General features: G+C 47.2%; 1 protein-coding gene across 2 annotated transcripts in view; it reads left to right on the top strand.

Moving 5' to 3' along the window:
• Positions 1–13,091, top strand: part of SIGIRR (single Ig and TIR domain containing) — a 169,544-nt gene extending 156,453 nt beyond the window's left edge. For both annotated transcript variants that reach the window (XM_086957702.1, XM_086957701.1), the window contains exons 9-10: positions 5,945–6,122; positions 9,826–13,091. In XM_086957702.1, the coding sequence (XP_086813828.1) occupies positions 5,945–6,122; positions 9,826–9,998 (351 nt within the window). In that variant the 3' untranslated portion in view covers positions 9,999–13,091. The remainder of the gene's footprint in view (positions 1–5,944; positions 6,123–9,825) is intronic.
• Positions 13,092–13,688: the final 597 nt, after the last annotated feature.

Here is a 13,688-nt window from a genome sequence, read left to right as displayed (position 1 = left end):
ATACATCGTGGTGGTATTGTCCGTCTTTACAAGCAGAGAGTTGGTCTGGAAGGACGGAAGAAAGGCCTTCAGTGCCAAGTGAACAGCTCTGAGTTCCAGGAAATTGATGTGATACGTGGCCTCCATCGGGGACCATCGGGGACCACGTTCCTTGAATCTGTAGGCTCCCAGAGTGCGCCCCCCAGCCCAGGAGAGACGCATCCGTCACCACAGTCTGCGAGGGAATGTCCTTGTGGAAGGGAACCCCCCTCAGGAGATTCTCCGCCGAACACCACCACTTCAGCGACTGAAGAGCATGCAGAGACAGTCGTATCCTGTCGTCCCAAGATCCTTTCCTCTGATCCCACTGGTCTTCCAAGCACTCCTGCAGCGGTCTCATGTGCAGCCGTGCGTGTGGCGTCAGGAAGATACAAGAGGCCATCGATCCCAGTAGGGAAGACACCGTCCTCACTGTTGTAGATGGAGTTGCCATAAGAGCCTGAGCCTTCCGAAGGAGAGATAATCGTCGCTCTTCCGAAGGAGACACGCTTGCTGACAGCGTATTGATGGAGGCTCCCAAGTACTGTATGCATTGGACCGGAGTCGGGCCAGACTTGGCCATGTTGATGTGCAACCCCAGCTTGTTCAAGAGAACGCACGTCTTCTGGAAGTGTGCTCGCGCTTCCGAGAAGGAGGATGCCTTGATCAACCAATCGTCCAGGTATGGGTAGACAAAACACCTGTTCTTCCGCAGGTGTGCTGCTACCACCGCCATGCACTTCGAAAACGTTCTCGGCGCAGACTTTAGTCCGAATGGGAGTACTGTGTATTGATAATGATTGGCGCCGACTTGGAATCGCAGGAACTTCCTGTGTTTGTGTGCAATGGGCACATGGAAGTAAGCATCCTGTAGGTCTATAGCACATAGCCAGTCTGCCTGTTGCAACAGAGGATAAATCTGATGCAACGACAGCATGCGAAACTTTTCCCTGCGAATCCATTTGTTTGCTTGTCGCAAGTCCAGAATGGGCCTGAACTCGTTCTTGTCCTTCTTGCGAACCAGGAAGAACCGGGAGTACAGACCTCTTCCTCTCTGAGAGAGAGGTAAGTTTTCTATCGCCCTTTTCCTTAACAGGATATCCGCTTCCACCTGAAGCTCGCGCAGTTGAAACTGCGAGCTGACCGGTGGAATTGCCGGAGGCGGGCTGATGAACCCAAGACTGTATCCATTGCAAACAATATTCAGCACCCACTTGTCCTGAGTAATTTTTCTCCACTCTGCCAGAAAAAATTTAATGCTTCCCCCTACCGGAGTGGGTAACAGATCCGGGGGAAGTAGGTTCCTAGGGCCTAGACCCAGACTGGCCCTTGGGCACCGGAGCCGACTGCTGGCCTCCTCTGCCCCTCTGGCGCTTCTGGAACGGCTTACGGAACTGTTGTTGTTGTTGCGACTGTCCCGAAGCTTGGCCACGTCCTCTGCCTTGTCCACCGAACCGCCGTTGGAAGGGGCGGTATGATTTCTTCGTCTCTTTAGGCTTCTCCAGGCCCACAGCCGTGAGCGTTTCGGCCTCCGCTTTCATGCGGGCCATCTCATCATCCGCATGCTTCCCGAAGAGGGTCTCGCCAGAGAATGGTAGGTTGGCTACCCCCTGTTGTGCGTCCGGTTTCAGGGACGTAAGACGGAGCCAGGCGTGACGTCGTTGGTTAATGCCATGGCAAAACCCATGAGCTGCCAACAGGGAAGAGTCCGCTGCAGCGCTGATAATCTGGTTTGCCACCAGCATCCCTTCATTCAGCACTTCCTGGAAGTCCTCGCGCTTCTCGCGAGGTGAGTGCTCCGCAAACTGCTGGAGGGAGTCCCAGAGGGTGCGGTCGTAGCGTCCCAACAGCGCCGTGGCACTCGCAGCCTTCATAGAGGTCGCCGACGTTCCACATACTTTCCTCCCTGCAGAATCCATCCACCTAGACTCCTTATCCGGGGGAACCGTGGATGACGGGGTGGTGGCATGTTGTTTGCGGGCCGCCGTCACAATCACAGAATCCGGAGGGGGTTCCGCCCTCAGAAAGGCCGGGTCCGAATCGGGAGCCCGGTACTTTTTCAGCAATCTCGATGGAGCCGCCTTCGTCACCGCAGGGGTGAGAAAAAGGGCCATAGCCGGTTCCTCAAGGCCCGGCACCAGGGGCAGCAGTGGACGAGACAGGTGTTTCTGATGCAATGTCTCGAAAATGACTGAAGTCTTAGGTGTAGGCACCGTCAAGGATATGCCCAAATTCGCAGCGCCCCTTAAAAGGACATCATGGAACGCCACCAGGTCATCAATCGGGGAAATCCTCGTGTCTGGTGACCCCGACAAGGTCGGAGAATAGTCCCTGGTCCCTGAGGACCTCGTGTGAGAGCGGGAGCCGTGCCTCCTATGGCGGCGTCTCGACCGAGTGGACGATCTGTGTCGCGATCTCTCCCTTCTGCTAGAGCGAGAGCGAGATCTGCCAGCCCGTGTCCGCTCCACTGGTTTCCGTGGTGGGGTCTTCCTTGGCTCCTCCCGGGGTTTAGGTTTCGGTGTCCCCTTAGGAGGTGTAGGCAAAGGAGGTAACGACGTGGACCTCGGTGAAGGGACCGGATCTACCACCGACCGAGGGGCCGGACCATGCTTTGGAATCGGGGGCGGAAGGTCGCCTGGTGGAAGCGAAGGGTTGGTGGGAGGGTCCTCCTTGGGTACAGGCGGAGGCGGCGACCCAGGCCGAGATGGTGTGTACACCACTGAGTACACCGAGCCCGGTGACCCCTTAGGCGAAGGAGGCTGAGACTCAGCCCTTTCAGCAGTTGATCGCTTCCTCTTGCGTCCCCCACTAGAAGCAGTCTGACTTCTGGGGCCAGAATCCCTCTTGCGCCGTTTGGGAGTGGAAGAACGACTCCTAGACGCCGGCCTCTTCCTTCTCGATGCCGAGCGTCGTTTTTCCGGCGTCGAACGTCGACTCCGGCGTCGAACGCCGCCTCCGCGACGTCGACTTCTTCTTCCACGACGTCGAACGCCGCCCCCGCGACGTCGACCTCTTCCTCCGTGACGCCGTACGCCGCCTCCGCGACGCCGAACGTTCCGTTCTCGACGACGAGCGGCGATTCCTCCTTCTTGAGGCCCTCGACGTCGAGGAGCCCCTCGACGTCGACCGGTGCTTCGACGGCATACGGCGGTGTCGCCTCGACGGCGAGCGCTGATGCTTGTCACTTCGTCTCCGACGTCGATAGTAAGACTCCGACGACGATCATGACGATGACGTCGACTGTGGTTTCTTCGACGGCGACCTTTCCAGGCCTTTCGACGTCGAGTCATCACGCCGTCTCGACCCGGAGCCCCGGGGAGATGGGGAACACACCGCCGTCATCCCTCTCGACGTCGTCGTTGATGCAATCGACGTCGACGGAGACCGGGACCGTTTGCTGGTCTTCCTGCCTCAGGGGAGCCCCCCAGAGGCCTCAACAGAGGCAGAGGGAACCTTCCCAGTCTGCCCAGACCCACCTGCAGCCTGCAGACGTCTCTCCTCAAGGCCTGACAGCCTAATCTTCAGCCTGTCCCTCAGAGTCCGAGCAGTAAACTGCTGGCAGATGACACAGTCTTCAGGGACATGATCTTCAGGGAGACAAACGATGCAGACGTCGTGTGGATCACTCTTGGCCTTCTTCCTTCCACATGCTGGGCACTTGTCAAAAAGACCAGGCATTTTAGAGCCCTAAAACGCCTGAAAACAACACCCAGAAGAGAAGAAAAACACCAAGAAAGCTAAATTCAAACACTTTTAAGCTCAAAAGTGACAAAAAATCCAATAAGCCCTTGAAACAAGGGAGAGCTCAATGCCAGGGTCCTGTTAGCAGGAGCCGGAAAAAAGAACTGAAAGTAGATGGACCTGCTATGCATTCTGGGATACTGGGAGAAGTTCTGGAAAGTTCTCTTAAAGGCACAGTATCCTATTTTAAGCCACATAATGGCAGCCTATGGGGCCTGTCTGTCCATGCCTTCCTCTCTATCATTCCAGAGTCTTTTACTGGTAGAGGCAAGTTTCTCTATGGTAGAAACTGGGCAGGCTGTGTTGTGTGTGGTGTTATTTGGTGGAATTTCTAGTTGAAGTACTGGACAGTGTAGCATGTGGATATAGGCTGCATTATTTGTCTTTAAATTCTCTCTTAAGTGTCTTTGCAGTTTCTGCATGTTTTGACAACTTAAGAGATTATTTTTGATTGCCGGGGTCCACGCACATGGGCGGGACTATTCACTAGATTATGACTATACACAGAGATCCCCTACTACAGAACTGGAAAATCATTAGAGAGGTCTGAGGCCCACTACGTTTAACTCACTTTTTAAACTCTTCGCCCAAACTCTCGGCTTGATTTGTACCACTGAGTAGCGTTTCCATAAATATTTGATACTTGGGTAGGGTAAGAATGCCTTTTATGTTCTCTTATTATTAACTTCTAATTTTCAAATGGTAAAAAATGTTCTTAGTACCATGCAATATGTTTTTTTTAAATGTGTTTCTTGTGATGCAATTCCTGTGAATGTTGTGCGTAGTGTTTTATCCCTCCTGTTGTCTTCCAGTGTTTTTTTTGGTAAAGTTTTCTAAATTAGTTGTATTACACTCCATTATGTCGGCTTAAGGATTTTTGTCATGATTTGGCCCGAAGTGGTGTACGTTCCATTATACGAGAGTCAGATCTTAAAACAGTCAAATTTGTGGCGAATAATAGCTTGTTTTACATATAGTGCTATATACAGCACTTCTACAGTTTCTAAGTATTTTAAATAACAGATATACCTGTTACGAGACTGAAGGTCAGCAATCTATTAACCTTCAGGAAGATGAGAGGCTGAGTCTGCCAAGCTGAAATTTTAGCCTATGACCTCCCAGTCACTGCTTTGCTACAGGGGTGAACGTTCAACCCATTGAGTTATCCATCCAGCTTCAGTCAGACCTTACAGGGTCATGTGTGTGCTGAGGAATGCCCTGTAATTCAGCAATCAAATCTTATCCTAGATATTTTCATGGTGTGTTATGCTATCCTGTGGCAGCTGTCTGATATTATGACAGTGATATTTTCACTGTTGGTACATTGCTTACTGTGAACTATAGGATCCTATAATTGGGATATGGGCATGGTGAGGTCCATTTGTGTACATCGACTGTAGGATCGTACACCAGAGATATTTCCATGATGTCTCAAGAAAAAAGAGCCCCTCTATGTAGTTCGTGCTAAATCTCCTGCATGTTGACAACAAGCACAGGCCTTTTTTACATAACCATTACCCTTCAGGGTTGCCCTTTGGTGGCATGCGTCATCGTAGGGTTCCTCCCATTCGGTTATGAAATGGGGAATGGTACAACCTGAAAAATACTCTGGAGCACTGAGTGGTATGCTCTAGATGGTGATAGAATAGTAATAGGGGAGGGTTTTTACGTGCAATTTTAAAATACCTGCCTGGTAGGAGAGCAGTGCTTTATTCCATCCTCCAGACTGCATTTTTAAAAAAGGGGGAAGAGAAATAGAAAGTATGCATGTAATGACCCTTCTGTCTATAGGTCTGTATGTTTCAAGGCATTACCAGTGGTTCTTCCTCAGGACCAAGGAACTCACTCCCTGATTCCACTCCTGATCCTTTTGCCAGCTGCAGGACCTTTTCTGGTAGTCAGCTCCCTAATGATTCTTTTAACTCCTTATAACAGGGTTATTTCATCAGAGGGTTCTCACTTGTGCCTGGTGACATTTGCATTGTGAGTTCTCTCTCTTACATCAGCTAAAATATCTTATCACGGTTATATTTCCACAGGGAAGGTGCACTCTCTTAAGTCGGCTATCCGATCCAGTGACAGTAATATTTTCTTGTCAGGGCACATTGCCTTACTTCATCCATAAGAGACAGTTTTGCAGACACAAATGTGCATTCTGAGTTGTGTATTTGTTGTGCTCATGCAGACCCCTTCGTCAGACTTTTGGAAAGAGCTGTGCCTGGCCATGCCGAGGAAGCTGTCTTTCAGGGCTGGGCCCCTGGCTGACCCTCAGACTCAGCGACAGGAGGATAAGGACCCCATGCTGATTCTTGGCACCAGCTACTTGGAGGGCAGTGTTGATCCCGACCCCGAAGGAGATTTGGGTAAGAAATCCACTTCCACAACAAAATTCCATGACTGGGCTCAGTCACTGGCAGTCTATATTGAGAGGCTGTAGTTTAAAGGGCAAGGAAGCTTAAATGACCGCTCGCCAAATCTTGTATGATGGAACTTTTGAGGAACTTAAGGTTTGGGGCTGTCTCCACAAAAGCAACATTTGAAACTCATCTAGCAACTAAGATGATTTGCAACAAAAATCATGCTCAGCACGCTCAGGCCAGCTTTACGCACACATTTGAGGGTTCCTCTGCGCAACCCTCAGACATCGAATGTTGATTTTAGTGGGCTAGTGCCAACATAAGGCGTGCCACTTAAAACCAACACGATAACCCATAATGGGGAACAAATACCAAAATGTTCCTAAGCAGAAAAGGGGTGTTTTGTTCAAAGCTCAGCTAGTGACTCCCCATGAAGCTTGGGCCTTGGCTTCCAAATTATTTTGTTTGTGAAAAAGTCTGTGCAGCATTAGGGTCACTGTAAGCGGCTGTCTAATTATACCACCATAGGAGGCCGCAACAAAGTGCCACATTACAACAGAAAACCTAAAAAATGCCTTTTTGTTAGACGGATGAGAGCACCTAAACATCAAAATGGCTTTTTGCTTCGGATCGAAAAATCCTTGCTCTGCAACTCATGAATAATTAAGTTAGCAAGCTTTGCCAGTTGGGTTAGTGCAGAAGAAATACTGTGCAGACTGCCGGGTGGAGAAGAGCATTTAGAAGACATCAAGGCTGAACCACAGTGAGAACAGTAAGTAGCGTTAGTGATGCAGAAATGGACAGATAGTGCCTAACTCACTAAAGAGCTGTGAAAAGGGGCTCTACAGAGGGGTGTAGGCTGTCACGGTGCTGTGAATAGGACCCTGGCTGATCACCTGTGAATATGGAAGCCTGTCAGAGGCCTGTAAGGATATTTGCATTGTATTGTTTTGTAATTGCATTTATATAGCGCTTACTACCCCTGACGAGGCGTCAAAGCGCTTTTTTCCGCGAGTAGCACGCTACTCTGGAACCCATAGAGGATTAGTGTTGAATTAGTATAGTGAAACATGCAAGTACAGGTTAGTCAGTTATTTGGATTTGGAATGATAGCAGAAGGATAGAAGAGGAAAAAGATTTGTATTTATATAGCACTTGTTACCCCTGATGGGGTGTTGATGTATGCTATTTAGGAAGCCCATAAAGGATTAGTGGTGAATTAATATGGTGAAATATGAAGTAAATTCAGTGGTGGATATTAGTTAGTTATTTGGAGTGAGAAGGATAGCGGCGGTATAAAAGGGGAAGAAAGGTTTGCATTCATATATCACTTGTTACCCCTGATGGGTGTTGACGCGCTTTTCTGGCGTGTAGCACGCCACTCTGGAACCCACAAAGGATTAGTGTTGAAAATTAGTATAGCAAAATATGAAGTCATTTGAGTAGTGGATATGTTATTCAGTTATTTGGGTAGAGAAGGGTAGGTGGCGGGATAGAAGAGGGAAAGAGGTTTGTATTTATATAGCGCTTGCTACCCCTGATGGGGCTTTGAATCGCAAGTAGCACGCTACTCTGGAACCCATCAGGATTAGTGTTGAATTAGTATGGTGAAATATTAAAGTAATTTTAGTGGTGGATCTGTTAGTCAGTTATTTTGATTGAGAAGGGTTGGGGAGGGGTAGAAAAGAGGGAAGAGTTTAGAAAGGTTTGTTTTAGGGGATCGGTATAGTAAAAGAGGTGTCAGATGATGCAAGGAGGGGTAGAGTAGGAGAGAGTCTAGAAAGGGTTATTTTGGGGATCATAGTAGTGATATGGGGTTTGGGATAAATGAGAGTGTATGTAGAGGATATATTGATAGATTTATAGGATGAGAGAGGTTAGTGCATTGGAAATGCTAAATTAGGAGAAAGTGATAAATATATAGATCCATATGTACATTGAAAGTATATAGATGCATGAAGGAGGTAAGTATATTGGGCAGCATTTCTGGACCTGGTCCTGGTAAGTCTCGAACAGGCTCAAACAGGCAGCTACCCTTGTCCTCTCTGCCCTTAACAGGCTCAAACAGGCAACTGCCCTTGTCCTCTCTGCCCTTTACAGGCTCAAACAGGCAACTGCCCTTGTCCTCTCTGCCCTTAGCCTCGACGCCTGGGCTGAGACGTCCTAATCCTGGCCTTTTATAGCCCTAGTAATCAGGTGACCCCTTCAGCCAATGGGAACACCAGCCCCAACACTATCCAATCACAACACTAGCCCTATAATCTAGAACCAATAGGAGACCAGGACCTTCCAGCCAATCTTAGCCCTAGTCCAAGTACTCAATCAGTTCAAAATTTGTGATCTCTATGTCCAATAGAGACCCTAGCCCTACCAGTAGTCCCAACTCAAGTCCAAGCAACCAATGGCACAGGAAGCCCTAATCCCTACTTCCAATCGAAAGCCTGACCCTACTTTCAGTCCCACAACTAGTCCAGCAACCAATCACACCAGAAGTCCTAATCGCTACTTCCAATTAAAGGTCTAACCCTAGCCCTAGTCCCACCCTACTCCCAACAACCAATAACATAGGAAGCCCTAGTCCATACTTCCAATAGAAATCCTAACCCTAGCCACACCCCTACATTGATTGAATCACAGACCCAGAAACCAAGCAGAACCCTCAAATACCCAACCAATGAGGACACCCACCCTAATCCAATAGAAACACCAGATACAACCACCAATCAGTGTACACATGTACCAACCACTAGCAGACCATATAAGGTCCCAGCGACCTCAGACAAGGTTTGCTGGCCAGGGAGTTGGAAGCTGCTTCTCCTGTTCAGAATCTCAGTGAGCTCAATCCACACTTTGGACTTCTGCAGGCAAAGGCCTCACTAACTTGAAATCTGTTTGAATAAAACTTTACTCCCTTTCCTAGCCAAAAACGAAGTGCACAGTCCCTAATAAACACAGTTTAAACAGCTCACAGAAGCACCCTCCGATGTAGAATATCCCTGTTGCTGGGGGGGAAGCAGGGGGGCTGGTTTCCCTGGCTTGTGAACACAAAATGGTGACTGGGGTGCACTGTTTTAACATAAAGGTCTTAGCACAGAGCAAAGGAGAAATTTGGAGGGAAAACTGAATTGTCACCAGGAATGAGAAGGATAAACTACAGAGTTTGGACTGCAAATCCCACAATTCAACATGTTAAATGGAAGCAATTATGGGCAGGAAAAACAACAAGTTTAAAACACAAAACAGGTGATAAAATAGGCAATCACAGGCAGGTTAAAACTACAATTTTAAACTGTAACAACCACAGGCAAAGAAAGTAATCACAGAAAGGCAAAATCTTTTTTTAACAACTTTTGTTTTGGAGAAGAGTCAGCACTAGTCTGCATCCTTACCACTGGACTCTGCTCACTACAATCTGGGGCACAGGTAGGCTGCAACTCACAAAATGGAGTATCATTAAAGCTTCTGGCTGGCCTGCCCTAACCCGGTGAGCATTCCCGACCCAGTCCCTACTCTGGTAACCAGTCCTTGCTGTCCAACCTATCCTCTGTCCACTGATCCAAACATTGGTTCTGAAAAATGTCTCTGTTCCCTTGTAAAAAGCTGTCCCGGCCTTGCCAACAGTCTTTACGTTTGCTCTCTGCATGACCCTGTTTCCCTTTGACCCTAGCTATGCGTCTGCACTCACTCTTCTTCATCTCTCTCCTTCTAGGTGTCCGCGGGACGACGTTCAGGGAACCTGCTCCCCGGATGGTGGTGGCCCCTAGACCGCCTGCTCCAGAGGCTGACGCTGAGAGGGGCGATATCGACATCTCCGACCTGGGCTCGCGAAACTACGGAGCGCGGACAGACTTCTACTGCCTTGTGACCGAGGAGGACATCTGAGGCACGGCGGGGCTGTGTGCTGCGGCTGCACCAGCAGACCGGCTCCTCCGCTCAGCTGTGCCCTCCTCAATCTAAAAAACAGGGGCCTATAATGGAGAGCTGGGTTTCAGGGATATCTCTAGTCCACAAAGTGCCTGTATGCACCAAAGACCAGGAGGTGACGTCACGTGTTGGGTGGAAATCAGAGGGCCACTGTGTCAGCTGTGCATGGGGAGAAATGCCTGACAGGACAGGAGTGTGTCCCCAATGTGCAGCAACGACTCAGCAGGCTTTTAGCAAACTGGCTCCTTGATTCGGGATCTGCCAACTTCTTGACGGGCGGATGAAATGGTCACACTTTGAAACAGATGAGAACGGTCTGAGTGCAGTGGGGTAGAACAGCCTGTCATTGGCCATTCATTTTTCTATGACTACATGTGCATATCGCTCTCAGTGCTGCTTGGAGGAAAGCTACCCAGATGGACCCAATCCCTGCATGTTGCCATTGTGCTCAAGTGCTCACCGTCAATAGGGCACCAAAGCAACCAGGCACGAAGTGAATCCCATTGAGTCCGAGCTAAGTCACCCCATCACAAGCATCCAAGCAGGACTTGCAGGAGAACAGTGCGCTGGGGCGCTAATCTCGATGTTCAGTAACATTATCAGCTTCAAGCTCTGAATTCAAGCAGTGATGCACAAGAGATTCTAGAAAGGCTATTTATTAGCATCCATTTTACCGGGACCTTGGTTCACAGCAACTTGTACAGTCAGTGGTACCCGAGAGATCCAGCAGGTGGCATCGTGGATCCACGTACGAGCTCTGGTTAAGAACACACAGCCGAAGGGTGTTATAATCTATCGCCAAGATAAGGTTGTACAGTGTGGGAGCCACACAGAGCCCAGGCAGTCATATCTGTTATTAACATAGCTGCTAAGATTTCAGTTTGCGAATGTGTCACATTTCTTTGTATCAGATGTGTGACATTTTAAGGCCATATGGGTTTCACTTTGACTGGTACTTTGTGCCCTGAGCAAATCCTGTACAACCGTGAAGTAATAGAAATAGCCTTAAAACAGCCCAGAACACAAAGGGGTCTTGTATAACAAGCAAGAACAGAATGAAGGTTTCTGCCACTGAAGGTACTGGATGAATTGTCAGCCATATCATGGCTTGCCACTTTCTCAACATGCTCCCTATGCATGAGAATACACATACACGTCACATAAATGCTCACAATAGGGCTGAACCAAGAATATAATTGCCAGAATTAATGTTGTTATTAAATCCCTGTTGTGGACTGGGCCAAGCATTGCACAGTAACACCACAAGGCTGCTCATTATCAGTTGTGGCTTTATGATTATGAATCGTTTTAGGCACTAAGGACTTTAACTACAGACCTTCTGTATAATAAATGGACATCATGCCATTAAACATCAAATAGAGTACAATAGCCCAAGATCTCTCTCAAGTGACAGGAATTAAAGACTATTTCTTCGAAGTGTGGGGATAATGAGTGTAAGGTGTACAGATACTCAACTATCACTGTTTTTCTTCCTGAGAAACAACCTATAGAGTGCAACATTTACTTTCAATGAAAACTTTACACTTTAAGCATTGACATGTCCATAAGAAGTATATGTTTTAATGCATTTATATTTTTGGGCTTTGTGTCGCACTCCAGCTGCAAAACCGCCATCTAAATGCAACAAATAGTCATAAAGACTTTTTCAAGTCGCTAAAGAAACGACAGGGTCATTTAAATATATTTTTGCCTTTTTTATAAATTTTTTGATGCGTTGGATGGCCCCCGGCCGTCTGACGTCATGGTGGGCATGTGCGTCGGATGGTCGGGGGCCGCCCGATTTGCGCACGCGTCGGATTTGGCCGCACCCAGGCGGAATGTCCGCAGCTGCAAAAAAGCCAAAGAAAGGAACCGGGAAAAAACAAGTGCTACAGCCCAAGCATCTTGTCCGGAATAGGTCAGATAAAATGATCCAATCACCCTCTGCAGGTCACAGCTTAATTGTTTTAGCTAAATAAACTTAGCTTGGCACAGACCATCATTTTGACCTGGGGCCGGGTCATAATTATCTGGGGTAGTAATGCTCTTGCAAGATCACTGGCTGCTTCTTTGTAAATTAGATTTATATCCCTCAGTAAGCTTACTGTAGTGCCTCATCATGCTGCTAAGAGCTAATTTAAAGTGTGTGACTAAGCATTTTAGTACAGTGCTGCGGATTCTAGCACTAAAATGCGTTAGTCTAACCCCTGATGCATGGTATTTGGCAGGACTATATTAAGCGCTGTAACCCAAGACAAGATAAGAGCACCTCTCCAAAACACTTCCCTCGTGGGCTCCCAACAATACACAGAACCTTTCCAACCACACATGCAGCATGGTGTAGCATGCTGCCGGTATTCGTAAATGCTTTAGCACCCAACATGGGGTTACTAAGTACTATATAAATGTTACATTCCAATACAGTAGAACACAACAATACAATAGAATCTGTCCTTTTGCTGTCCCCATGCCCACATTGTAGAGGCTGTTAAAGTCGCAGAGCTCAGGTTGTCATTTCTGTGTATACACCGGTCCCCAGACCTGTGTTGTACAGCATATAAAACAAATCATTGGTGCCTACGGGGGAAGTGTAAGCCTCGGCTTATGTGGCAACCATATAAATATAATATTCTAGATTGATTTGACCAGGAATCAAAACAAAATGTATTTAGTTCATGTTTAAAACAATACATTTGAAGATATCTCGTTTTTAAAGTATCAAATTATTTTGAAACAAGGTGCTGCAAAGAATACTACGGTGCATTGAAAGTGAATGGTGAATTTTAATGCATGAATGGTGAATTTAGAGTGCGCAAGTGCTACACAAAAAGCATATATACAAGTGACTGATATGGATACATTTGTTGTTACACGCCACTGTATGTCGGAGTGTTATTATTCAAATGAAACTAAAAGACAGCCCAATATTATAGTTGTCGACGTTTTGACCCCAAAAAGATTATTCATATAAGGGCATCATCAGGACAGGAAGGATTTAATGGAAGCACCTCAAAGTAAAAAAAATAAAGTAACAATTATTTGTAAAAATAATTACGTTTGAAAATCAATCTTTTTATATATTTTAAACATACCGAAAAATCGTGGCAATGGCGAGCACCAATGAATTGTATAGCAAAGAAGGGAAGAACTCGTGACCACCGTCAGTGGTGCATGCCCATCTAATGCTGGGCAGAGTCTATTGAAAAATCAACAATGTTTCACAATCAAGAGTCAATGGCTAGCATACATGTACGTCTGACAAAACTCAAACAAACTCACCAAGTGGGGCAATTAATTAAAACAGCCCATCAACATTCAGGTGATTGGTGTTTCCAGAAAGAGAGTTAGATATGTCTATACAATTATTGAAAGTGATTAATAGAGAAACTCACCAAAGGAAAAACACCTTGTCTGAAATTAGAAATGATGTATTCGGATTATAGGGAAAGTCAAAAGGAATTAATGCCGAGTTCCAACAGGCAAAAAGGGTATGAATCACCGCTTGATAAAAAGACAACATCATGCGATCGGGCTGGCTGCAAAGAAATTAACAAAAGGAACTTCAGGGATTGTTAAAAAAACAAAGATTGTTCCATACTTGATGGCAGACTGCCATCTAGTGGAAGAGGATCCAGCTTACTTGTATCA

The sequence above is a fragment of the Lissotriton vulgaris genome, chromosome 2_1, assembly GCF_964263255.1.
Source record: "Lissotriton vulgaris chromosome 2_1, aLisVul1.2, whole genome shotgun sequence".
NCBI classification, from domain to species: domain Eukaryota; kingdom Metazoa; phylum Chordata; class Amphibia; order Caudata; family Salamandridae; genus Lissotriton; species Lissotriton vulgaris.
The sequence above is the reverse complement of the archived record's forward strand: the minus strand, read 5'-3'. Positions and strand labels throughout refer to the sequence as shown.